The sequence below is a fragment of the Salmo trutta genome, chromosome 11 (assembly GCF_901001165.1).
Source record: "Salmo trutta chromosome 11, fSalTru1.1, whole genome shotgun sequence".
Lineage (NCBI taxonomy): Eukaryota > Metazoa > Chordata > Actinopteri > Salmoniformes > Salmonidae > Salmo > Salmo trutta.
In genome coordinates, this window is record NC_042967.1 from 9,348,989 (window position 1) to 9,376,160 (window position 27,172).

Consider the following 27,172-nt stretch of genomic DNA (forward strand, 5'->3'; position numbering starts at 1 on the left):
GAAGTGAAGTGAAGTCCGGCTGGCTTAGATCATGTGCTACAACACGGAGGTTTTTGGACATAAATGATGAGCTTTTTTGAACAAAACTACATTCGTTATGGACCTGGGACTCTTTGGAAGTGACATCTGATGAAGAGAATCAAAGGTAATGGATTATTTATATAGTATTTTCGATTTTAGATTCCTCCAACATGGCGGTTAGTCTGTATCGCGATGCGTATTTTTCTGGCGCAGTGCTCAGATTATTGCAAAGTGTGATTTCCCAGTAAGGTTAATTTTAAATCTGACAAGTCCATTGCGTTCAAGAGATGTAAATCTATAATTCTTTGAATGACAATATAATATTTTAGCAATGTTTTCTAATATTAATTAATTATTTTGTTGTCATGACTTGACTGCCGGTATTGGAGGGAAACGATTTCCTGAACATCAACGCCATAGTAAAACGCTGTTTTTAGATATAAATATGAACTTGATAGAACTAAAAATGCATGCATTGTCTAACATAATGTCCTAGGAGTGTCATCTGATGGAGATTGTAAAAGGTTAGTGCATAATTTTAGCTGATTGTATGGTTTTGGTGACGCCTGTCTTTGAATCGACAATGCATTGCACACAGCTATTGTCAATGTACTCTCCTAACATAACCTAACTTTATGCTTTCCCCGTAAAACCTTTTTGAAATCGGTAAACGTGGTTAGATTAAGAAGATGTTTATCTTTCAAAGGCTGTAAGTTAGTTGTATGTTTGAGAAATTTGAATTTGAACATTTATTTGGTTTCAAATTTGCCGCTCTTGAAATGCACCTGCTGTTGATAGGGTGCGCCACGGGGGGCACGCTAACGTCCCACCTAGCCTCAAGAGGTTTTAAAGTCTGTTGGAGAGTTGTCTTTAGAGAGGCTGGTTGATGTATGTTCTGCCTCTGTGACCTCTCTGATTTTGAGTGCTACAAATGTATACAGTGCCTTCGGGAAGTACTCAGACCCCTTGACTTTTTCCACATTTTCTTACATTACAGCCTTGTTCTAAAATTTATTAAATCGTTCCCCCCCCCTCAATCTACACACAGTACCCCATAATGACAAAGCAAATTTAGAAATGTTTCATTTACATAAGCATTCAGACCCTTTACTCAGTACTTTGTTGAAGCACCTTTGGCAGTGATTACAGCATTGAGTCTTCTTGGGTATGACGCTACAAGCTTGGCACACCTGTATTTGGGGAGTTTCTCCCATTCCTCTCTGCAGATCGTCTCAAGATCTGTCAGGTTGGATGGGGAGCGTTGCTGCACAGCTATTTTCAGGGCTCTCCAGAGATGTTCGATCGGGTTCAAGTCCGGGCCACTCAAGGACATTCAGAGACTTGTCCCAAAGCCACTCCTGCATTGTCTTGGCTGTGTGCTTAGGGTCGTTGTGCTGTTGGAAGGAGAACTTTTGCCCCAGTCTGAGGTCCAGAGCGCTCTGGAGCAGGTTTTTATCAAGGATCTCTCTGTACTTTGCTCTGTTCATCTTTGCCTCTCCCAGCCCCTGCTGCTGAAAAACATCCCCACAGTATGATGCTGCCACCACCATGCTTCACCGTAGGGATGGTGCCAGGTTTCCTCCAGATGTGACACTTGGCATTCAGGCCAAAGAGTTCAATCTTGGTTTCATCAGACCAGAGAATCTTGTTTCTCATGGCCTGGGGTGCCTTTTGGCAAACTCCAAGCGGGCTGTCATGTGCCTTTTACTGAGGAGTGGCTTCTGTCTGGCCACTCTACCATAAAGGCCTGATTGGTGGAGTGCTGCAGAGATGGTGTCCTTCTGGAAGGTTCTCCCATCTCCACAGAGGAACTCTAGAGCTCTGTCAGTGTAACCATCGGGTTCTTGGTCACCTCCCTGATCAAGGCCCTTCCCCCCCGATTGCTCAGTTTGGCTCGGCTGCCAGCTCTAGGAAGAGCCTTGGTGGTTCCCAACTTCTTCCATTTAAGAATGATGGAGGCCACAGTGTCCTTGGGGATCTTCAATGCTGCAGTCACTTTTTGGTACCCTTCCCCAGATCTGTGCCTTGACACAATCCTGTCTTGGAACTCTACGGACAATTCCTTTAACCTCTTGGCTTGGTTTTTGCTCTGACATGCACTGTCAACTGTGGGACCTTATATAAACAGGTGTGTGCCTTTCCAAATCATGTCCAATCAATTGAATTTACCACAGGTGGACTCCAATCAAGTTGTAGAAACATCTCAAGAGTGATCAATGGAAACAGGATGCACCTGAGCTCAATTTCGAGTCTCATAGCAAAGGGTCAGAATACTTATGTAAATAATGTATTTCTGTTTTTTATTTGTGCAAAAAATTCTAAAACATGTTTTCGATTTGTCATTATGGGGTATTGTGTGTAGATCGATGAGGGTTTGTTTTATTTAATCCATTTTAGAATAAGGCTGTAATATAACAAAATGTGGAAAAAGTCAAGGGGTCTGAATACTTTCCGAAGGCTTGTGCCAGTGACTGAAGTGGGTGAGAAAAGGAAGGTGATTCCTTGGTGGACTGAAGAGTTCACTGTGGCTATTTGAGAAAGAAATAGTGATTACAGAGTGTTGTGTAGGAATATGACTCCTGAGAATCTATTTGGTTTCCAAAGGAAGAAAGCTTTAGTACGTAGGTTCATTAAGTCTGGCAAGAGAAATGCATGGAGACAGTTCTGCTCTACAAGAGACAGGTTTTTTTTAAATTGTATTTATTTAACCTTTATTTAACTAGGCAAGTCAGTTAAGGACAAATTATTATTTACTCAGCTGGGGATGTATGGTATATGTTAAAGAAGATGACTGGAAGAAGCAAGTCCACTCGAATTCCAGTTTTTCTTGTGGGTCAAAAAATGGCTATAACTGATAAAGACACAGCTGACTTGTTGGGGAAGACATTTGCTAGGGTACATAGTGGAGTTACTTAGGATGAAGTACAGTTGAAGTCAGAAGTTTACATACACCTTAGCCAAATAAATTTAAACTCCGTTTTTCACAATTCCTGACATTTAATCCTAGTAAAAATTAGGATCACCACTTTATTTTAAGAATGTGAAATGTCAGAATAATAGTAGAGAGAATGATTTATTTCAGCTTTCATTTCTTTCATCACATTCCTGGTGGGTCAGAAGTTTACATGCACTCAATTAGTATTTGGTAGCATTGCCTTTAAATTGTTTAACTTGGGTCAAACGTTTCGGGTAGCCTTCCACAATAAGTTGGGTCCTGACAGAGCTGGTGTAACTGAGTCAGGTTGCTCCTTGCTCGCGCACGCTTTTTCAGTTCTGTCCACAAATTTTCATTAAGATTGAGGTCAGGGCTTTGTGATGGCCACTCCAATACCTTGACTTTGTTGTCCTTAAGCCATTTTTCTACAAATTTGGAAGTATGCTTGGGGTCATTGTCCATTTGGAAGACCCATTTGCGACCAAGCTTTAACTTCCTGACTGATGTCTTAAGATGTTGCTTCAATATATCCCCATCATTTTCCTTCCTCATGATGCCACCTATTTTGTGAGGTGCACCAGTCCCTCCTGCAGCAAAGCACCCCCACAACATGATGCTGCCACCCCTGTGCTTCACGGTTGGGATGGTGTTCTTCGGCTTGCAAGCCTCCCCCTTTTTCCTCCAAACATAACGATGGTCATTATGGCCAAACAGTTGTATTTTTGTTTCATCAGACCAGATTACATTTCTCCAAAAAGTACGATCTTTGTCCCCAGGTGCAGTTGCAAACCGTAGTCTGGCTTTTTTATGGCGGTTTTGGAGCAGTGGCTTCTTTCTTGCTGAGCGGCCTTTCAGGTTATGTCGATATAGGACTCGTTTTACTGTGGATATAGATACTTTTGTACCTGTTTCCTCCAGCATATTCACAAGGTCCTTTGCTGTTGTTCTGGGATTGATTTGCACTTTTCGCACCAAAGTACGTTCATCTCTAGGAGACAGAACGCATCTCCTTCCTGAGCAGTATGACGGCTGCGTGGTCCCATGGTGTTTGTACTTGCATACTATTGTTTGTACAGATGAACATGGTACTTTCAGGGTTTGGAAATTGCTCTCAAGGATGAACCAGACTTGTAGACGTCTACAATTTTTGGCGGATTTCTTTTGATTTTCCCATGCTGTCAAGCAAAGACTCACTGAGTTTGAAGATAGGCCTTGAAATACATCCACAGGTACACCTCCAATTGACTCAAATGATGTCAATTAGCCTATCAGAAGCTTCTAAAGCCATGATATAATTTTCTGGAATTTTCTAAGCTGTTTAAAGGCACAGCCAACTTAGTGTATGTAAACTTCTGACCCACTAGAATTGTGATACAGTGAATTATAAGTGAAATAATGTGTCTGTAAACAATTGTTGGAAAAATTACGTGTCAAGCACAAAGTAGATGTCCTAACCGCCTTGCTGAAATTTGTGGAGTGGTTGAAAAACTAGTTTTAATAACTCAAACCTAAGTGTATGTAAACTTTCGACTTCAACTGTATATAAGCAACACCGGTGTGAGATTTTAAATGCTCATGTTAATGTGTATAAGAAAAGGGATACTGTTAACTCTTCTTTGGATGCAGTTTTTACCCCACATGAGATGTGTTCAGCCTTAATAGGCTCTGGATATACAGCCCCAGGTCATGATCAGTTGTGCTATGGAATGTTTAAGCATCTACCTGATGAGGTCATACATGTTCTGCCTGCATTATTTCATATGATTTGGAGTGAGGGGGTTATACCTTCTATTTGTAAACGTGCAGTAATATTACCTTTTGTAAAGCCTGGTAAGGACTCATGTGCTGATAGTTACAGACCAATAGCACTGATCTCTAAATTGTGTGAACTGATGATTGTCATATTTCCTGGAACATAGATTTTTATTGAGTCAATGGCAAAGTGGATTCCATACAGGTAGATCTACTTTGGATGCATTAGTAAAGGTGAGCAATGAAGTTGAAAAAACTCTGGTCATGAAGTAATGGCTACTGTCTTTTTTTACTTTGAAAAGACATACAATACAATGTGATTAAGATGGATAGACTTGGTATTGGTTGGAGAATATACAACTGAGTTTGTGTTCTTATTTAATCGCTATTTTTTTGTTAAAATAGGATCCATTTTATCTGATGCCTGTGGAGTTGACAATGGTATTCCTCAAGGCAGTGCTATCAGTCCTATTTTGTTCAATATTATGATTAACGATGTGTTTTTGAATGTAGGTAGGGATATTGGGGCTTACCTATGTGCTGATGATAAAGCTATTTGGAAGGGGGCAAGGAATATCTCTCATGTGACCAAATCTATTCAACAAGCTGTAGTGGATTTTGAAAGATGGTCAATTGACTGGGGTTTTAAATTGTCAGTGGCAAAAGTCTTGCTGTATGCTCTTCTCTAAGAAGAAAGTTGCTGATAATATACAGTTGTTTCTGTACGGACAGCCTATGGGGAGGGTTTCTAAGTACAAATATTTGGGTCTATGGTTCAATGAGCGATATACATGGAAATATCATGTCAAATGTTGAAACAAAGTGTAAGAAAGTGGTGAATCTTATGCGCTCGGTCTCTGGTTATGAATGTGGTGCTGACAGACAATCGTTGATGTATATTTATAGAGCTCTGATCAGAACGACAATTGATTACGGGTGTATAGTTTATGGAACAGCGGCGAAGACTTGGCTTCAGAAGCTGGACAGAATCCAGTATATAGCTTTAAGGATATGTATTGGTGCATTTAAATCAACATCTGTATGTGCCTTACTAGTGGAGGTAGGTGAGATGCTTTTGGATATTCAGTGTAAAAAATGGTCATTAGCTTATTGGGTTAGGCTGAAAGGCTGTGAGGTTGACCATCCCACTGCTACTGTTTTAGATGACTGTTGGGAATATACTAGTAGACAAGGCAGTGGTTTTGATTGGACAGTTGGAAAGCTTGCTGATGAGTGGTCTTAGGGAGTTGGAGGTTGGCCCTTCTGTGGTGATAGGGGATGTTCCTCAGTGGTTACTCCTAGATCCTGTTGTTGAACTAACCTTGGTAGAGAAAAGAAAAGATAGGTCAGAAGTCAGTGATATAGGGAAACTGGTTGACAATTACATTGGTATTAGTTTTTATGCATTTTTACAGCTTTTCACAGATGGATCCAAGGACCCAGATAGTAGGTGCACAGGAGCAGGCGTTTACGTTCCTAAATTTGATGTGCAGATATGTAGAAGACTAACAGATGAACTGTCAGTATACTCAGTTGAACTGTGGAGGATGTACAACCTGTCAGAATTATAGTATGCTCAGATTCCCTATCTGTATTGAATAGTTTATCATCTGGCAAATCGAATAGGAGTGATGTACTATTGGAGGCATTAATATTATTATGGAGAATTGAGAACCTAGGTATAGTAGTGAGATTCTGCTGGGTCCCAGCCCATTCGGTTGTGGAAGGGATTGACATTGTAGACCAGATAGCCAAAAGAGCTTTGAAACAAGATGTAATTGATATTAATGTTCCACTGGGTAGAGGTGAGGCCAAATGTAAGATCAAAGCCATTTTGATTGATGTGTGGCAGAAGAGATGGGACTCAGACCAAGGGTCAGCATTTATATGCCCTCCGAAGAAAAGTCGGTGGACCAAGATTCAAAGGTCAGATTAGGAAGGAAGAGGTGTTTTTTGCCCGATAGCGCCTAGTACATTACATCTGATTGCCAAGCATGTGAATGGTTTGTGTCTGAAGTGTATGGTCGATGTATAGGGTTATTGAGGCTGAACGGGGTTTGGAAGGGATTTGGAGGATGGGGGAGGGTCTATTTTAAGTTAGTAGGGCTCTTTTTTATTTTCTTAGAATTACTTAGGTAGGAGGATTTAGAAATGCCGAGCTAATGTTTGTTTGCGGACCGCCATGATATCATAGAAGAAGTAAACAGAGGTAGCCGTTGGTGATGGCAGAAGTGAATACCGAGTTTGAAATGAAAAGTGCTTCGAGTGGAGTTGAAGGAGAGGAATGGACAACAGTAGTGTCAAAGAATGGAATGAAAAATGAAAAAGTGTCAATAATTGAAGGGGATGATAATATATCCGACAAGGATTAGTTTCTTGTTGGGATGAGATTTTTTGATGAAGATGATGATGATGATGTTTATCTGGGATATCCGTTCGGGGTCTCGAAGAGGGTGAATCGTATGTTGGTAAAAGTTCAATCAGAGTGGGCTTAATTCATTTTGTGTCTGAGGAACAGAGGGAGAGGGCAGTGGGTCTCACAAGAATCGAGTCACCTGAAGTATCATGCTTTGAACTCCGGAGTAGGGTGTCTCCAGGGTGTCAATGGAAGTTTAGGAGGAAAACCTTGTGACAGGAATCCCAGGTGTGGTTAGTGCCCGTCGCTTGACCTGCATGGTGGAAAGAAGATTGGAAGAAAGTTAGCCGGTTCTATTGTTTTTTGATGATGAGCACCTCCCTACGCATGTGAAGCTGGGGTATATGAGTTACGCAGCAAGAGCTTTTATCACCAAAACATTAGTGTAAAAATTGTATAGGATATGGCCATGTTTCAAGTGTGTGCAGACGGGTGGAGTATACAGATCGGAGTGAAGAATGGCCTTGTTGCAATTGTGGTTGGGATCATGGCCCAGAGTTCGTGGAGTGCCCTGTAAGGGTGAAGGAGGTTGAGGTGGCAAAAGTTAGGGCGGTACATCAGAGCTCCTATGCGGAGGCAATCAAAATAATTGAGTGAGCAAGTGAAGTTGAAGAAATGGTACTGTAGTTGATGCACCAATGCTCATAGTTAATAGGCCTATTTGTCAACCAAGAGAACCAGACTTGCTGTATGTAAAAAAAAAGGTGGATTTTGTGGTTTTCATTGCAGCTGTGAAACTGCACAGCTCAAGTAGAAAGGAACTCATTGTGGCTGCAGCAGGAAAAGTATCTGGGTCTTTAGTAATTCACAGCAGAGGATTTACAAGGGTTATTGCCGACTGAGCCTGTGTAGGGATCAGACATGGATTGCTGATTTAAACAGATGAAGAAAGGATCATGTTGAGAGATTTTCGGGTAGTCAGTATTTTTATCCAAATTAATTTAGTATTTTGTGATGTTTTATTTCATTCCGCACAGTTGGTGGCGACAATACACCTTTTGCGTGTAGTTCGACATAAAACCCAAAGAAGAAGTGTAACCGGAAAAGAACAGCGACCAAGAACAATTTCCACGTTAGAATTGTTATTTATACGTTTAGTAACACCATGGAACTCAAAATGAACAATTTAACTGCACAACATCACATACTTACAGCACTTGGTTGACAGATGTTATCTATTATCGAGGTAACGTTAGCAAACAGTATGGTTTTTCACACTCAAATAGCCTCCATCATGGAGGTGCTAGCGAATGCAGCTGTGGCAGAGATCTGCAAACTCGTAGACGACGACTATGCTGTGTTTCGTTTGGAAATAACTCAAAGCCAGAAAGAAAACAGGACATTGCGGAGGAAACTACAGCTACTGGAACTGAAGGTGGCACGGGAGCGCGTCCTCGCCAGTCGCCCCAGTAGTGTCAAGATCCTCGACCGATACAGAGGAATGGCAAGAGGTACTGTACATGTTGCAGAAGGCCGAGCTTGTGCAGCCTGTCGCGGTTCATATATAGCTCCGTGCCTGTCGCATCGTTCACCTCTGCACATGTGTTCAGATGTGTTACTCAGAATTGGGTCTTGGTCATTTTTTGGATAGTATGCAATAATTCGCCTGATTACTTAGCGATCTTGAGTAAAGACACAATATGATATTCTAACCATATTCTTATCAAATTCTTGATTTACTGCATGTCCTATTATTGACTCAATGAAAACATTGTGATGCATCAAACATAATACATTTCTCAATAAATAGTATATCAATAATTTATGAGAAGCGTTATCTTACATCCTTACCAATTATAGTCAGTGTCAAAACTGTCAATAGAGTACAATATAGCGTTGAGCATTAGCTAACATTAGCTAACCTAAACACCTCTTTTCCCCCAATCACTCTCTCAGGTGAAGGACATCTCACTGACGGCTACAGAAGCATTGTGAAGCCAGCGGGACACAATACATGGAGAGATGACCAACCAATCACTGTTGATGAGGGGAGTGGAACCTCAACCCAGCACATTATCGTGATAGAGGTTAGTGTAATAGTGTTACATAAAAAAACTACAGTTACTTTGTGAATCAAATGTGCCCGGCTATTCTCTTGCTTACAAGTACATCCTTATTTATCTGCCATAAGGGAGCTTGTGAAACTTTCTTCCCTACAACATTTATCCAATTTGACTAATTTACTGGTAACAACCTCCTCTCTTCTTGTGTCAGTCTGCAGATGCAGAGACTGCAGGTCCTGGGGTCAAGCAGGAGAGGACTGAAGGAGAGGAGGACACACAGCAAAGCAGAGACATCCAGACTGGAGCGGCTGGAACACCCCCTGTAGCCACGGAGGACACAGCCCCAGCACAGTCCAGTTCCCAACGCAGCGTCACAGAGGTCTGTGGAACGCCAAACGCTGTCCTCAAGTCGGAGACGGACACTGAGACTTTAACTGTAACACACAGGCTCTTACACACAGGATCTGACCACAGGTCAGACCCAGAGAGACTGGGGCTGGGGCCATTGGGCTGTGCTCCTATTCCCGGCTCAGAATACTTACCGATATTTCACCAGGTCCAGAGGACGGTTCATTCCCGTGGAGATGGTGAGGTGTTACACACTGGCGTTGATGATCTGTCTTGTTCTTACGCTACAGAGATGGACCCTGGCAACATGCCCTTGGGTTTAGAGACACAGACTGATCTGTCTAGAGGGGACTGGAACCGGTACAGTAGTAGTGTATACTCTGAAGGGTGCCTAGATAAGAAAGGAGAGGTTATAGTGGTAGATGAGGTGACTGTGAAAGTGGAGGGCGACGTACCTCCCACATGGAATGCAGATAGTCACCTAGGAGACGGACACTCACAAGGCAGAGATTTCTTAGATTACAGGGAAAGCTTAGAGACAAATACAAACGTTGTCCACCCGTTCCGGGATCGCGACCCAGTGTCCACATCAATGGGGCCTTCTGATTCACACGGCTGCGCCCTTTTGGATCAGGCGTTGAACTCAAAAGACAGGGCTAGAGCCCAGGCTCTGGGAGGGGAAGCAACATCAAGCAAAAAACAGGGGGTGAAACCCTTTAGCTGTACCCAGTGTTCTATGCGCTTCGCCCAGGCTGGCAACCTGAAGAGGCACCAGAGGGTCCACACAGGGGAGAAACCCTTCAGCTGTACCCAGTGTCACATGTGTTTCGCCCAGGCTGGTGACCTGAAGAGGCACCAGAGGGTCCACACAGGAGAGAGACCTTACAGCTGCCCCCAGTGTGAGAAGAGGTTCTCCCACCAGCACCATCTGAAGATGCACTTGAAGATCCACACTGAATCGAGGCTGTTCGCCTGTACGCACTGCGGGAAGAGATTTTCAGAGAGGAGCTACCTCAGGATACACCAGCAGAAAAACCATTCCACTCTATAACATAGAAAGTAACCATTTGACTCGATAGCTTCTGACGTTTAGATCAAACCCTGCATTAAAAGATTCACTTTCATTGTTGTCAGCAGAACATTTGGATTAACAAGAGTCACAGATTTCAGTGTTGAATATTCCTGGGTAGAATATTGCATCCAGGCATTGTGCCTAAAAAAAAAAAAGGTGTTTGTACTGTGTAGGCCAGTGGTCACCAACCTATTCAAGATCACTTTCACTGATCTGTCGCTCAGAATTTTTTTTAAACATTACTTAACAGTTCTGTAGGAATGAGGTTTGTGCAGTAGGCCTAATACATTATCACAGCATACTGGCTATATGCCTGGCCTGCCAATATTGTTCTTCTCAGACCATATTTCAAAACTCAAGCTTTGTTTACAAAATAGATCAGTTGGTGTAGCAACTTGCTAAGCATAAATTGAAATAATTTGCTTTTTTATTTTACTGGACTGATGGTACCTGCATCTGATTTTCATGATGCTTTCAATACAAATGGGAACTCGGGGAAAAAACGAGGTCAAATCATGATGTCAGTGATCTTCAGGTTGGAAAGTCAGAGGTCTAGAAAGATGCCAGAGTTTCTGACTTGGAATTCATGACCGTTCAAAACTATTTTTTCCAGTTGGATCTCAATTCTTTCAGAGTTCCCAGTTGTTTTGAACACAGCATTAGTCTCAGTGGAGGGAGGGAGAGAACAGCAGAGGGTCCACTTCTCACAGTCACTGCTCTCTCCTACCTTTCCTCTGGTGAGACTGACCAGAGAGAGGGGACACCGTCTTCCACCTGATGGCGAAACTCGAGTCCCACCGCATCTGCCTCATGCACAAATTAATGTTCCTATGACCAGAGAAAGTGAAATATTCCTCTTAAAATAGACACGACGATGGACTAATAATAGTAAAAAACGCAGTGCTAGCAATACACTTGGCTACTCATTCATTGCAGCTGCATCGCGAGTGGAAGTAGTAGAGAAAAGCGTTTTATGTTTTGCAATGGTGCAGATTTTTTTTTTAACATGAACTCACTCATGAAAACAGCAGCTTTTTACTGTATTCTTTGACAGTCTCTGTGGTCATGGTTTTAAAAGTGAAGTGTTACGTAGGCTAGTATCAAACTTTACTGTGGAAGCTCTGTAGGCACAGTGATTTGAGCTATCCGATTGGCCAGTGCAGTAGGCGCACTCGATTTAGCCACAGATCTCTCGGTACGCCTGGTAGGTTTGTCCTTTCAGACAAATGAAATGGTTCAAAATGGGAAAACTTTGCTTAACCGGTGACAACGCCTACCGCCAACAGCGCAACACAAATGCAATTTTAAAAAGGAGCGCAAGCCTTTATCACAGACTTTATCGTCAGTTTTTCAACAGAAATTTTTGGTGTGGAATGCCTTGAAGATTGACTGGTTGGGGACCATTGGTGTAGGCTATATGATGTTCACAAATGCCTATTTTATACATTCATTCACCAACTTTGATTTTTTTTCCTAAGACACTTTTAATGACAAAATGAATGCAGTTTATCAAGTTAATGCAGATTCTTAGTTGAGGTCTGTGTATGTGTGGTTTTCACCCTATTGTGCATTCACCCGACAGCGCTTTAACAAATCTAATCAAATCAAAGTTCACTGGTCGCATACACAGAGTTGCAGATGCTATCGCAGGTGCAGCCAAATGCTTGTGTTCCAACAGTGCAGTAATTAATACAAAACGATACACATAATCCCGAGTGGTGCAGCGGTCTAAGGCACTGCATCTCAGTGCTAAAGGCGTCACTATGGACACCCTGGTTCGAATCCAGGCTGTATTACAACCGGCCGTGATTTGGAGTCCCATAGGGCGACGCGCAATTGGCCCAGTGTCGTCCGGGTTTGGCCGGTGTAGGCCGTCATTTTAAATAAGAATTTGTTCTTAACTGACTTGCCTAGTTAAATAAATGTTTAGAAATTAAGAAATATTAGTACGAGCTTTGTCAGAGTCCGGAATATACAGTGAAAGTATTCATACCCTTTGACTTATTCCATATTTTGTTGTGTTACAGCCTGAATTCAAAAACATGTTTTTAGACATTTTTGCAAATGTATTGATAATGAAATACAGAAATATCTCATTTACATAAGTGTTCACACCCCTGAGTCAATACTTTGTAGAAGCACCTTTTGGCAGCGATTACAGCTGTGAGTCTTCCTGGGTAAGTCTCTAAGAGCTTTCCACACCTGGATTGTGCAACATTTGCCCATTTATTATTTTAAAAATTCTTCAATCTCTTTCAAAGTAGTTGTTGATCATTGCTAGACAACCGTTTTCAGGTCTTGCCATAGATTTTCAAGTAGATTTTATTCAAAACTGTAACTCGGCCACTCAGGAACATTCATTGTCTTCTTGGTAAGAAACTCCAGTGTAGATTTGGCCTTATGTTTTAGGTTGTCATGCTAAAAGGTGAATTAATCTCCCAGTGTCTGGTGGAAAGCAGATTGAACCAGGTTTTCCTCTTGGATTTTGCCTGTTGTTAGCTCCATTTCAATGTATTTTTTATCCTGAAATAACTCCCCAGTCCATAAAGATAACAAGCATACCCACAACATGATGCAGCCATCACTATGATTGAAAATATGTAGAGTGGTACTCAGTGATGTATTGGATTTGCCCCAAACATAACACTTTGTATTCAGAACAAAAAGTTAATTGCTTTGCCACATGTTTTGCAGTATTACGTTAGTGCCTTGTTGCAAACAGAATTCATGTTTTGGAATATTTTTATTCTGTAAAGGCTTCCTTTTCACTCTGTAATTTATGTTAGTATTGTGGAGTAACTACAATGTTGTTGATCTATCCTCAGTTTTCTCCTATCACAGCCATTAAACTCTGTAACTGTTTTAAAGTTACCATTGGCCTCATGGTGAAATCCCTGAGCGGTTTCCTTCCTCTCCGGCAACTGAGTTAGGTAGGACGCCGGTTTCTTTGTAGTGACTGGGTGTATTGATACACCATCCAAAGTGTAATTAATAACATCACCATGCTCAAAGGGATATTCAATGTTTGCTTTTTTTATTTTTACCAATCTACCAATAGGTGCCCTTCTTTGCAAGGCATTGGAAATCCACTTTCATGGGATTTCCTCAACATTCTAAAGGGTCCATTGTGACATTATGACCTCCAACATTCTATTATATTCACTGTAAACAACAATATAACTTTTGACAGAAATCTGCTACTTTGACCACTTTCACAAAAAGTGTGTTTGAACTTCCTCTACTTTTCTGCTATTCAAATCTGAAATCGGAGCAAAAAATATTTACCGATACAGTTGTTTTGGTAACCTCATAAAAAAAAATTGAACAACAAATTCTGACCACTTTCCCAAGAAGTTAGACAAAAAGTTAGTGTAGGAAATCTTCCTCTGCTTTTCAAATATGAAATCAGAACAGGAATAGTTTCTACCAATAAAAGGATAGAGAGCTGTTTTAGTAACCTCATCAACTGCTTTCATTGAACTAACTTCCCACTCATGTAACTTCGTTGGTGACGTTTCCCTGGTTACCATAGCAACATTTGGTCTCACTTTGGATTAATAGCCCTGCTGACTCAGTCTGTTAGAAGTGCCACAATTTTTGTTTTCTACAGGTAAGAAGTCACAAAATCATTGAGACCAGTACACACACTCCTTCCACAAGGATTTGCTGTCCAGATCGACAAGCCCATCTTGACGTTGTTTTACGAGAGAGGGTACGCACAGTTGATACAAGCTGCAACCACAGAAAGTAATACCCTGCTGGATCCAGTGTTCATTTCTCAACCACAAACTTGCTTCCATTCAGATGTGCTACAGAGATACTAACGCTATCACAACCCAGTGTATTGCATTTTCACTTCAGACATCTCCCAGGTATGAATCTTGACCAAAACATTGGTATCACATTTCACTGCTTAAATTAGTTCTGTCTTCATTAGCATAGAAAAAAGTCAAAATAAAAGGAACGGTCTACATTTGCATTTCAAATAATGAATTTCAGATGTACAGTATGCTATGCTTAGTTAACGTGTGTCCACCCTGGGGTCAGAGGTGCTCCGAGGGAAAGGGGTTCCCCCGTTCCAGGCAGAGAGTCCCTCTACCCACTGATCCTCCTCCAGCCCAGAGAGGACTTCATGAACATCCCCCTGTTTTCCAAATACCTTGTGAAATATATATATTTTTCATTTACTTAACTTCAGTGCCTCGTCTTCTGTTCTCTATTATTACAGTTGTCATATACTTTAAAACAAGTGTTTGATATATTTTATACTTTTTAAATTATTACGCTTTTTGTCCATCTACTTTCATGGGATTTCCTCAGCATTCTAAAGGGCCCATTGTGACATGCCTTCCAACATTCAACTTTTGACACAAATCAGCTACTTTGACCACTTCCCCAACAAGTTAGACAGAGCTCCAGAGAGTATACGTTTTAGAAAGGTTGGATGTCTTGTGTTTATAGCCATGGTGATCAACTGCACTGCACTGACGGAGCGGAAATCACAGAAATCAAAGATAGATGTGGTAGTTGCAGCAGAGAAATATTTGGGTATGAGAGATTTTACTACAGAAGATCTACAGGGAGTTTTGAGGGAAGGGGTTCCATCCTCCCAGACCAGCGGCCTGATGTAGGATCTCTTGGGGCCAAAGTATTGGGATGGGGTGGTGGGTTTTGGGGGATAGCATATAGGTGCAGGGTTAGATAGTGGTGCAATTTAAATGTATCCCCTTTTCTCTTTTTTTGGGACCAAAATGTACAATTCACACTCCGACCTGTGAACAGCAGCAATATGCATCAAAGCGTCCAGTCTGCCGGAAAATCACATGAAGAAGTAAACGACCCAGATAGTGGTCGCACAGGAACAGACGTATACAATCCTGAATTAGACGTTCAAATACTGTATGTAGAAGACAAACAGATGAACTCTACCACTGGGTAGAGGTGAGGTCAAATGTAAGATCAGAGACATTTTGATAGATATGTGGCAGAAGAGGTGGGACTCTGAGCCCAAGGGCCAGGATTTGTATGTCCTCTAAAGAAAGGTCGATGGACCAAGATTCAAAGGTCAGATTAGGAAGTTAGAGGTGGTGTTAAGTAAGCATAATGCTATGCGTCTGGAGTGCATGGTTGATGCAACAGTGGAGCATGTGTTGTATTGTTACTGGTATGTTGAGGAGAGGGAGATATTTAAGTGTAGGGTCATTAAGGTTGGGGGGGTTGGAAGGGGTTTGGGGGATGGGAGAAGGTCTGTTGGAAGTTAGTAGGGCTCTTTTTTATTTTCTTAGTAGTATGAGGATTTAGTTTTATGGGTTTGTTTTCTTTTCTACCAAAGTAGCTTTGAGAATCGTGATTGACCACGCACTCCAGCACAGTAGGTGGCGGCATGCACCTTAAGCGTTTAAGACCGCCAAGTAAACGGAATCAAGAACGACCAAGAACAATTTCCACGTTAAGCGTTTTTGTTGTTATTTAGACATGTATTAACCCCGGAACTCAAAATATTGATAGATGTTATCTAGGTAACGCTAGCTAGCTTCTAACAATGGCTAACTGTGTGGTTTTTCACACTCAAATAGCCTCCGTTATGGAGGTGCTAGCTAATGCAGCCGTGGCTGACATCTGTAAACTCGTAGACGACGACTATGCAGTGTTTCGTTTGGAAATAACTCAAAGCCAGAAAGAAAACAGGGCATTGCGGAGGAAACTACAGCTACTGGAACTGAAGGTGGCACGGGAGCGCGCAGAGAGGACAATGCGAGAGCGCGTCCTCGCCAGTCGTCCCAGTAGTGTCAAGATCCTCGACCAATACAGAGGGATGGCAAGAGGTACATTTAGCAGGACGACGAGGCTTCTGGGCCTGTTGCCCCGTTCCCCTCTGCGCATGTGTGACTTTAGATGCGTTATTAACCACATAGATAACCAGAATTGGGTCTTTGACAGTTTTGGGATAGTATGCAATAATTCCCCCGATTACTTAGCAATCTTGCACAAAGACACATCCTATTCTAACCATATTTTTTTATTTACTCAATGAAAATAAGATGATGCATGGAACATAATCTATAAATAGTATATCAAGAAGTTATGCGAAGTGTTACCTTTAATCAGTGCCAATTCTAGACAGTGGTTGTGTCCGAATACCCATACTTAAATTGCAAACAGTGTACTCATCGTGGCATACTATTTAGCAAGTACCATTGTACCATTAGTAAAAAAGTATGCAGTATGCAACGGCCGCAACGCAGTAGCTACTCATGACTGGCTGAGTAGGTGGGGCAGGGCTGAGTGCGGTTGGATTTTTACAAATTCAACAGACATTACATTAACCAACCTGATAATGGCTAATTTCCAAATCGATATATTCCTCTAAATATAATAGGAATAGAGTTATAGGCCTACTCAGGCTGGTTATAGGAAACTTGTCACATTCGACCTACACTGTAGCCCAGGGGTCAGCCTGGTCTCATAGACGAGATGTAACATAGTAAATGTAAATCCGGGAGACCAAATTAGTATGGTTACATAAGGCAGATGGTTACTTAAGGCAAAAAGTTTAGTCGGATAACCCGAAGGTTGCAAGTTTGAATCTCATTACGGACAACTTTAGCATTTTAGCTAATTGGCAACTTTAACTACTTACTACTTTTTAGGTACTTTGCAATTACATAGCATGTTAGCTAACCCTTCCCCTAACCTTAACACTTTTACTTAACTCTTAACCCTAACCCCTAGCCTAGCTAACGTTAGCCCCCTAGCTAGAATTCGTAACATATATGTTTTGCAAATTCATAACATATTGTAAGTTCTGCAAATATGTAACATATCATACGAAATGGGTAATTCAAATCAAATTTATTTATAAAGCCCTTCTTACATCAGCTGATGTCACAAAGTGGGGAACAGAAACCCAGCCTAAAACCCCAAACAGCAAGCAATGCAGGTGTAGAAGCACGGGGGCTAGGAAAAACTCCCTAGAAAGGCCAGGACCTAGGAAGAAACCTAGAGAGGAACCAGGCTGAGGGATGGCCAGTCTTCTGGCTGTGCCGGGTGGAGATTATAACAGAACATGGCCCAGATGTTCAAATGTTCATAGATGACCCGCAGGGTCAAATAATAATAATCACAGTGGTTGTCGAGGGTGCAACAGGTCAGCACCTCAGGAGTAAATGTCAGTTGGCTTTTCATAGCCGATCATTCAGAGTATCTCTACCGCTCCTGCTGTCTCTAGAGAGTTGAAAACAGCAGGTCTGGGACAAGTAGCACGTCCGGTGAACAGGTCAGGGTTCCATAGCCGCAGGCAGAACAGTTGAAACTGGAGCAGCAGCACGGCCAGGTGGACTGGGGACAGCAAGGAGTCATCAGGCCTGGTAGTCCTGAGGCATGGTCCTAGGGCTCAGGTCCTCCGAGAGAGAGAATTAGAGAAAGCATACTTAAATTCACACAGGACACCGGATAAGACAGGAGAAATACTCCAGATACAACAGACTGACCCTAGCCCCCCAACACAAACTACTGCAGCATAAATACTGGAGGCTGAGACAGGAGGGGTCGGGAGACACTGTGGCCCCGTCCGACGATACTCCTGGACAGGGCCAAACAGGCACTTTACCAAAGCACAGCCCCCACACCACTAGAGGGATATCTTCAAACCACCAACTTACCATCCTGGGACAAGGCTGAGTATAGCCCACAAAGATTTCCTCCACGGCACAACCCAAGGGGGGTGCGCCAACCCGGGACAGGAAGATCACGTCCGTGACTCAACCCACTCAAGTGACGCACCCCTCCTAGGGACTGCATGGAAGAGCACCAGTAAGCCAGTGACACAGCCCCTGTAATAGGGTTAGAGGCAGAGAATCCCAGTGGAGAGTGGGGAAACGGCCAGGCAGAGACAGCAAGGGCGGTTCGTTGCTCCAGTGCGTGTCCGTTCACCTTCACACTCCTGGGCCAGATAACACTCAATCATAGGACCTACTGAAGAGATGAGTCTTCAATAAAGACTTAAAGGTTGAGACCGAGTCTGCGTCTCTCACATGGATAGGCAGACCATTCCATAAAAATGTAGCTCTATAGGAGAAAGCCCTGCCTCCAGTTTTTGCTTAGAAATTTGAGGGACAGTAAGGAGGCCTGTGTCTTGTGACCGTAGGTATGTACGGCAGGACCAAATCGGAAAGATAGGTAGGAGCAAGCCCATGTAATACTTTGTAGGTTAGCAGTAAAACCTTGAAATCAGCCCTTGCCTTAACAGGAAGCCAGTGTAGAGAGGCTAGCACTGGAGTAATACACTGCTCAAAAAAATAAAAGGGAACACTTAAACAAACACAATGTAACTCCAAGTCAATCACACTTCTGTGAAATCAAACTGTCCACTTAGGAAGCAACACTGATTGACAATAAATGTCACATGCTGTTGTGCAAATGGAATAGACAACAGGTGGAAATTATAGGCAATTAGCAAGACACCCCCAAATCCAGACCTCCATGGGTTGATAAATTGGATTTCCATTGATTATTTTTCTGTGATTTTGTTGTCAGCACATTCAACTATGTAAAGATAAAAGTATTTAATAAGATTATTTCATTCATTCAGACCTAGGATGTGTTATTTTAGTGTTCCCTTTATTTTTTTGAGCAGTGTATGATCAATAGTCAAGATTCTAGCAGCCGTGTTTAGCACTAACTGAAGTTTATTTAGTGCTTTATCCGGGTAGCCTGGAAAGTAGAGCATTGCAGTAGTCTAACCTAGAAGTGACAAAAACATGGATGAATTTTTCTATCATTTTTGGACAAGAAGTTTCTGATTTTTGCAATGTTACGTAGATGGAAAAAAGCTGTCCTTGAAACAGTCTTGATACGTTTGTCAAAAGAGAGATCAGGGTCCAGAGTAACGCCGAGGTCCTTCACAGTTTTATTTGAGACGACTGTACAACCATCAAGATTAATTGTCAGATCCAACAGAAGATCTTTGTTTCTTGGGACCTAGAACTAGCATCTCTGTTTTGTCCGAGTTTAAGTGGTAGAAAATTTGCCGCCATCCACTTCCTTATGTCTGAAACACAGGCTTCCAGGGAGCGCAATTTTGGGGCTTCACCATGTTTCATCAAAATGTACAGCTGTGTGTCATCTGCATAGCAGTGAAATTTAACATTATGTTTCCGAATGACATCACCAAGAGGTAAAATATATAGTGAAAACAATAGTGGTCCTAACACGGAACCTTGAGGAACACCGAAATTTACAGTTGATTTGTCAGAGGACAAACCATCCACAGAGACAAACTGATATCTTTCCGACAGATAAGATATAAACCAGGTCAGAACTTGTCCGTGTAGACCAATTTGGGTTTCCAATCTCTCCAAAAGAATGTGGTGATCGATGGTATCAAAAGTAGCACTAAGGTCTAGGAGCACGAGGACAGATGCAGAGCCTGGGTCTGACGCCATTAAAAGGTAATTTACCACCTTCACAAGTGCAGTGTCAGTGCTATGATGGGGTCTAAAACCAGACTGAAGCATTTCGTATACATTGTTTGTCTTCAGGAAGGCAGTGAGTTTCTGCGCAACAGCTTTTTCTAAAATTGTTGAGAGGAATGGGAGATTCGATATAGGCCGGTAAGTTTAAAAAAATTAATTTTCTGGGTCAAGGTTTGGCTTTTTCGAGAGAGGCTTTATTACTGCCACCTTTAGAGTTTGGTACACATCCGGTGGATAGAGAGTCGTTTATTATGTTCAACATAGGAGAGCCAAGCACAGGAAGCAGCTCTTTAAGTAGTTTAGTTGGAATAGGGTCCAGTATGCAGCTTGAAGGTTTAGAAGCCATGATTATTTTCATCAATGTGTCAAGAGATCTAGTACTAAACTTGAGTGACTCCCTTGATCCTAGGTCCTGGGAGTTTTTTGCAGACTCAGGACAACTGAGCTTTGAGGAAATACGCGGATTTAAAGAGGAGTCTGTCATTTGCTTTCTAATAATCATGATCTTTTCCTCAAAGAAGTTTATGAATTTATCACTGCTGAAGTGAAAGCCATCCACTCTTGGGGAATGCTGCTTTTTAGTTAGCTTTGCGACAGTATCAAAAATACATTTTGGATTGTTCTTATTTTCCTCAATTAAGTTGGAAAAATAGGATGATCGAGCAGCAGTGAGGGCTCTTCGATCCTGCACGGTACTGTCTTTCCAAGCTAGTCGGAAGACTTCCAGTTTGGTTTTACGCCATTTCCGTTCCAATTTTCTGAAAGCTTGCTTCAGAGCTCAGGTATTTTCGGTATACCAGGGAGCTAGTTTCTTAAGACAAATGTTTTTTGTTTTTAGGGGTGCGACTGCATCTAGGTTATTGCACAAGGTTAAAATGAGTTCCTCCATTAGGTGGTTAACCGATTTCTGTACTCTGACGTCCTTGGGAAGGCGGAGGGAGTCTGGAAAGGCATCTAGGAATCTTTGGGTTGTCTGAGAATTTATAGCACGACTTTTGATGATCCTTGGTTGGGGTCTAAGCAGATTATTTGTTGCGATTTCAAACGTATGGAGTGGGTCTGTGGACTTTTACATGTGAATATTAAAGTCACCAAAAATATGAATTATTATCTGCCATGACTACAAGGTCCGATAGGAATTCATGGAACTCAGTGAGGAACGGTGTATATGGCCCAGGAGGCCTGTAAACAGTAGCTATAAAAAGTGATTGAGTAGGCTGCATAGATTTCATGACTAGAAGCTCAAAAGGCGAAAAGGTCGTATTTTTTTGTAAATTGAAATTTGCTATTGTAAATGTTAGCAACACCTCCGCCTTTGCGGTATGTGCGGGGGATATGGTCACTAGTGTAACCAGGAGGTGAAGCCTAATTTAACACAGTAAATTGAATCAGGCTTAAGCCATGTTTCAGTCAGGCCAGTCACACCCAGATTATGATCAGTGATTAGTTAATTGACTATAACTGCCTTTGGAGTGAGGGATCTAACATTAAGTAGTCCTATTTTGAGATGTTAGGTATCACAATCTCTTTCAATAATGACAGGAATGGAGGAGGTCTTTTTTCCAGTGAGATTGCTAAGACGAACACCGCCATGTATAGTTTTGCCCATCCTAGATCGAGGCACAGACACGGTCTCAATGGGGATAGCTGAGCTGACTACACTGACTGTGCTAGTGGCAGACTCCACTAAACTGGCAGGCTGGCTAACAGCCTGCTGCCTGGCCTGCACCCTATTTCATTGTGGAGCTAGGGGAGTTAGAGCCCTGTCTATGTTCGTAGATGAGATGAGAGCACTCCTCCAGCTAGGATGGAGTCCGTCACTCAACAGGCCAGGCTTGGTTCTGTTTGTTTGAGTCCCAGAAAGAGGTCCAATTATCTACAAATTCTATCTTTTGGGAGGGGCAGAAAACAGTTTTCAACCAGCGATTGAGTTGTGAGATTCTGCTGTAGAGCTCATCACTCCCCCTAACTGGGAGGGGGCCAGAGACAATTACTCGATGCCGACACATCTTTCTAGCTGATTTACACGCTGAAGCTATGTTGCGCTGCCGACGTGGATAACAATATCCCTATACTCTCTACACTCGCCAGTTTTAGCTTTAGCCAGCACCGTCTTCAGATTAGCCTTAACGTCGGTAGCCCTGTCCCCTGGTAAACAGTGTATGATGGCTGAATGATTACTTTTAAATCTAATACTACGGGTAATGGAGTCGCCAATGACTAGGGTTTTCAATTTGTCAGAGCTAACGGTGGGAGGCTTCGGCGTCTCAGACCCCGTAACGGGAGGACTAGAGAAGGCTCGGCCTCTGACTCCAACTCGCTGCTTAATTGGGAGAACCGGTTGAAAGTTTCTGTCGGCTGAATGAGCGACACCGGTTGAGCATTCCCACAGCAATTCCTTCCAGAAGCCATGAGAAAATTGTCCGGTTGCGGGAACTGTGCGAAGGGATTTATACTACTATCTGTACTTACTGGTGGCACAGACGCTGTTTCATCCTTTCCTACACTTAAATTACCCTTGCCTAACGATTGCGTCTGAATCTGGGTTTACAGCACAGCGATCGTTCTCCTGTATATTATGAGTACAGCGACTGCCATTTAGAAGGCACATGTTAATGTTACTACTTAGCTTCGGCTGGTGGAGGTTCTGACGAACGACGTCCAAATAAAGCGTCCGGAGTGAAAAAGTTGAGCGAGGGAAAAACTAAAAATATTAACGGTAATTAAAAAGTAAAAACCGTAAAGTTGGCAGGTAGCAAAGTAAGGTTAGCAACAAAACGACATCCACAAATGAATACATACCATACGAAACGTAACATATCAGTACCTGCAGCACTCCAAGAACAGGGTCGCATACCCCTGCCATAGCCCATCTATCCTATTTAAAACTGAAGACAGAAACAGAATTAGGTTCCATTTCAACATATGAATTAGTGAAACCAAAATGCTGTGCATTCGGAAAGTATTCACACCCCACATTTTGTTACGTTACTGCCTTGTTCTAAAATTGATTAAATTGGGTTTTGTTTCCCCTTAATCGACACACAATACCCCATAATGACAAAGAAAAAACAGGTAATTTTTTGCAAATCTATTAAACATAAAAAACTGATATCACATTCACATAAGTATTCAGACCCTGTACTCAGTACTTTGTTGAAGCACCTTTGGGAGTTTTTTATTTGTAATAAATTTGCAGAAATGTCTAAAAACCTGTTTTCGCTTTGTCATTATGGGTAGATTGAGGGCAACGTTTTTTAAATACATTTTAGAATAAGGCTGTAACGTAACAAAATGTGGAAAAAGTTGAGAGGTCTGAATACTTTCCGAATGCACCGTATATAAATGAAATAACCTAGTACACACATCAAATGTTCAAATAAAAAAGGCTATTGCACAGAAAAACGTGGACAGTCGGATGCATCGCAAATTCAGAACCCCTGGACAGCAACATAAAACTAAGCACGGATCATTGGGAACGAGATCAGAATCACTGGTAAGGCTTCATCAATACATTAAATAGGTAGCCTAGCCTGCAAAACTAAAACAATCTATATGTTAAAATCAAAAGGCCTAATTAACATGACATCAGTAACGCAGTCACATCCCGAATCCCCGGTGCCGGCACGTTCAGAAATCAAAAGATGGTGTAGTATTTAGTTTAAAAGCTCTGACGTTGGCCAAAAGAACAAGAAACACTTTTCAATGAGAAAACAGAAATTCTCTTTAGGTGAAAAAAAAATAATTCTGTTTTCAACGATATAGTGCCTACGATTTAATACTCAATTATTATGAGAACAAAATCTACATCTTCCCAATTAAGTAGGCTACTTGTTGTTTGGCTACTCAAAGAGAAATAGGGCAAATCACTCTCAGCTCACCTCTTCCAATGCATTATGGAAAAGTGTGCATCTAATTCGACTAGATAAAGAGCTGAGCTGAGTATAACATCCAGGCATTTAAACCATCTCGATTATTGAAAATTCACATACTATAAAACATTCTATTTTCGCCTACTGTGAATGCGTCATGCGCGATTAGGTTGTTTCACGCTATTCGTTGATTTCGGTAGCGCATCCCCTTATCTAATTGATCAGCTGTTGTCAAAGACGAAATTAATATTTCAAGTATACTAGATTCTTGAAATGTCGCATACTATTACACTTTGTTTTTGCATACTCAAACGGCATACTATTTAGGACGCAAGTATGGGCATTCGGACACGACCCTGTCAAAACTGTCAATAGTGTACTATATAGAGTTGAGCATTGACAGTAGCTAACCTAACCACCTATTTTCCCCCAATCACTGTCTCTGGTGAAGGACATCTCACTGGAGGCCACAGGAGCTTTGTGAAGCCAGCGGGACGCAATACATGGAGAGATGACCAACCAATCACTGTTGATGAGGGGAGTGGAACCTCAACCCAGCATGTTATTGTGATAGAGGTTAGTGTCATAGTGTAACATAAAAAAATGACAGTACATCAAATGTGGCCAGTTTATTTTGGGGCTCCCTAGTGGTGCAGTGGTCTAAGGCACTGCATCTCAGTGCTCGAGGCGTCACTACAGACCCTGGTTCGATTCCAGGCTGTATCACAACCGTCCGTGATTGGGAGTCCCATAGGGCGGTGCACAATTGGCCCAGCGTCGTGAGGGTTAGGGTTTGGCCCAGGGTAGGCAGTCATTGTAAATAAGAATTTGTTCTTAACTGACTTGCCTAGTTAAATAAAGGTTAAATTATTTTTTATTTATTTTTTTTCACTTGCTAACATGTACATTCTAAATTATAGCTTGTGAGACTTCCCTATGACGTTGTTATCCAATTCAACTCATGTACCGGTAATAACTTCCACTCTTCTTGTGCCAGTCTGTAGATGCAGTGGCTGCAGGTCCTGGAGGACCGTCTCTGGTCAAGCAGGAGAGGACTGAAGGAGACGACCCACAACACTGCAGAGACATCCAGACTGAAGCAGCGGCTGGAGTGGCATCCCCTTTAGCCACGAAGTACCTCACCGCCTCGCCCCAGCCCAGGACCAACATCACAGAGGACAGTGGAACGCTGAACGCTGTCCTCAAGTCAGAGACCGACACAGAGACTTTAATTGTAACACAAAGGCTTTTACACACAGGATCTGACCACAGGTCAGACTCAGAGAGACTGGGGCTGGGGCCACTGGGCTGTCCTCCTGCTCTTGGCTCAGAGTGTTTACTTTACGGTAACCCAAGCCTGAGGACAGTTCATTCCCATCGAGATGCAGGTGACGCGTTAGAGACTGGCAATGATTCGTCTTGTTCTTACACTACAGAGATGGACCCTGGGAACATATCCTTGGGTTTAGAGACACAGAATGATCTGTCTAGAGGGGACTGGAACCGGTACAGTAGTAGTGTATACTCTGAAGGGTGCCTAGATAAGAAAGGGGAGGTTATAGTCGTAGATGAGGTGACTGTGAAAGTGGAGGGAGACGCTCCTCCCACATGGAATGCAGATAGTCATCTAGGAGACAGACACTCACAGGGCAGAGATTTGTTAGATTACAGTGGAAGCTTAGGAACAAATCTAAATGTCGCCACCCACTCCCCTTTACACGGGTTCAGGGATCGCGACCCAGTGTCCACCACAACGGGGCCTTCCGATTCACATGGCAACATCCTTTTCAATCAGGTATTGAACTCGAAGGACCAAAAGGCCAAGGCGCAGGCAGGGGGAACAACACCAGACAATAGTAATGAGAAACGGTTCCTCTGCATGTTCTGTAACAAAGGCTTCAGCTGCCTCCAGAAGTTGGAGATCCACCAGAGGGTCCACACAGGGGTGAAACCCTTCAGCTGTACCCAGTGTCATATGCGCTTCTCCCACTCGTCCAGCCTTAAGAGGCACCAGAGGGTCCACACAGGGGTGAAGCCATTCAGCTGTACCCAGTGTCACATGCGCTTCGCCCAGGCTGGTGACTTGAAGAGGCACCAGAGGGTCCACACAGGGGAGAAACCCTATAGCTGTACCCAATGTCACATGCGCTTCGCCCAGGCTGGCAACCTGAAGATGCACCTGAAGGTCCACACGGGAGAAAGGCCGTTCGCCTGTATGGACTGCGGGAAGAGGTTCTCTGAGAGGAGCTACCTCAGGATACACCAGCAGAAAAACCATTCCACTCTATAACATAGAAAGTAACCTTTCCACTCATTAGACGTTTAGATCAAACCCTGCATTAAAGACAAAGGTACATTCATTGTTGTCAGCAGAAAAGATCCACAGATGCATTTGGAATAACAAGAGTAACAGATTTCAGTGTTGAATATTCCTGGGTAGAATATTGCAACCAGACATGGTAGATATATAAGCCTAAAAAGTCTGCTACATATTGTGTTTGTACTGTGTAGGCCAGGGGTCTCTTCTAGGTTTTTGCTCCAACCCTACTTGTATCGAGCCTGGTTCAGCTTATCAACCAGCTAATTATTAGAATCAGTTGTGCTAGATTAGGGTTGGAGTGAACCTACAGGACGATAGCTCTCCAGGAACAGGGTTGGAGAGTACTGTGTAGGCTATGTGATGTTCACAAATGCCAATTTCATTACTTCCATTCAACTACTTCATTTTTCCCCCAAGACACTTTTAATGAGAATTTATATGCAGTTTATCAAGTTCATGCAGCTTTTTTGTTGAGACGTGGTTTTCATATGGTGTATTTCAAACGTGTTTGTGTTTAATAAACACAAAATGTGACTTTTAAATTCTAAGACTTTCATTGAGACTCCCTTTAACATACATCATATCTGATCTCACCCTATTCTGCATACACAAAACAGCACTTTATAAGCAAATAACTAAATAATACTAACAAACCTACTGTACACGTCAAAATAGTTAGTCAGGTTGGTCTGACTTTTGACTTATCACAGCTGACTTATTTTTACCCACAGCAATGTTTATGTCCACCATGATCGATTTAACAACAATGAAGTCATTATGTAACTACAGTATAGGACTGAAACGTAGTGGGGATGGGTAAACACTCCATGTTGAAAGGGTATTTATCTGTGCGTGTGTACATACCTGAGGGAGTGTATGTCTGTGTAATCTGTATCACCTGTCTCTTCCATGAGGAGGAGGGTCCAGAGGTGCTGCTGTTGAAGGAGGAGGGATGTGAGG

The 27,172-nt window shown here is 42.4% G+C and overlaps 2 protein-coding genes across 3 annotated transcripts; both read left to right on the top strand.

Annotated features, from left to right (window-relative positions):
* The first annotated feature begins 8,540 nt into the window (after positions 1-8,540).
* On the top strand, positions 8,541-25,292 carry LOC115201996 (transcription factor Ken-like). Its single transcript, XM_029765856.1, has 5 exons — positions 8,541-8,575; positions 9,021-9,151; positions 9,339-10,337; positions 24,890-25,126; positions 25,281-25,292. The coding sequence occupies exons 1-5, from the start codon at positions 8,566-8,568 to the stop codon at positions 25,290-25,292; spliced, it is 1,389 nt and encodes a 462-aa protein (XP_029621716.1). The 5' UTR covers positions 8,541-8,565.
* Positions 23,304-26,754, top strand: LOC115201929 (zinc finger protein 664-like). Of its 2 annotated transcripts, XM_029765823.1 has the most exons (3): positions 23,304-23,516; positions 24,344-24,468; positions 24,890-26,754. In XM_029765823.1, the coding sequence occupies exon 3, from the start codon at positions 25,331-25,333 to the stop codon at positions 26,180-26,182; it is 852 nt and encodes a 283-aa protein (XP_029621683.1). In that variant the 5' UTR covers positions 23,304-23,516; positions 24,344-24,468; positions 24,890-25,330; the 3' UTR covers positions 26,183-26,754. The 2 variants fall into 2 exon arrangements, with proteins under 2 accessions (XP_029621683.1, XP_029621682.1); XM_029765822.1 differs by lacking the exon at positions 23,304-23,516 and having other exon boundaries at positions 24,042-24,468.
* The last annotated feature ends 418 nt before the right edge of the window (positions 26,755-27,172 follow it).

Coding starts and splice junctions, on each gene's coding strand:
- LOC115201996 (XM_029765856.1), top strand. Junction 9,152..9,338: donor AGCACATTATCGTGATAGAG/GTTAGTGTAATA, acceptor TTCTTGTGTCAG/TCTGCAGATGCAGAGACTGC. Junction 10,338..24,889: donor ACCTGAAGAGGCACCAGAGG/GTCCACACAGGA, acceptor TTCTTGTGCCAG/TCTGTAGATGCAGTGGCTGC.
- LOC115201929 (XM_029765823.1), top strand. CDS start 25,331: ATGGACCCTGGGAACATATCCTTGGGTTTAGAGACACAGAATGATCTG.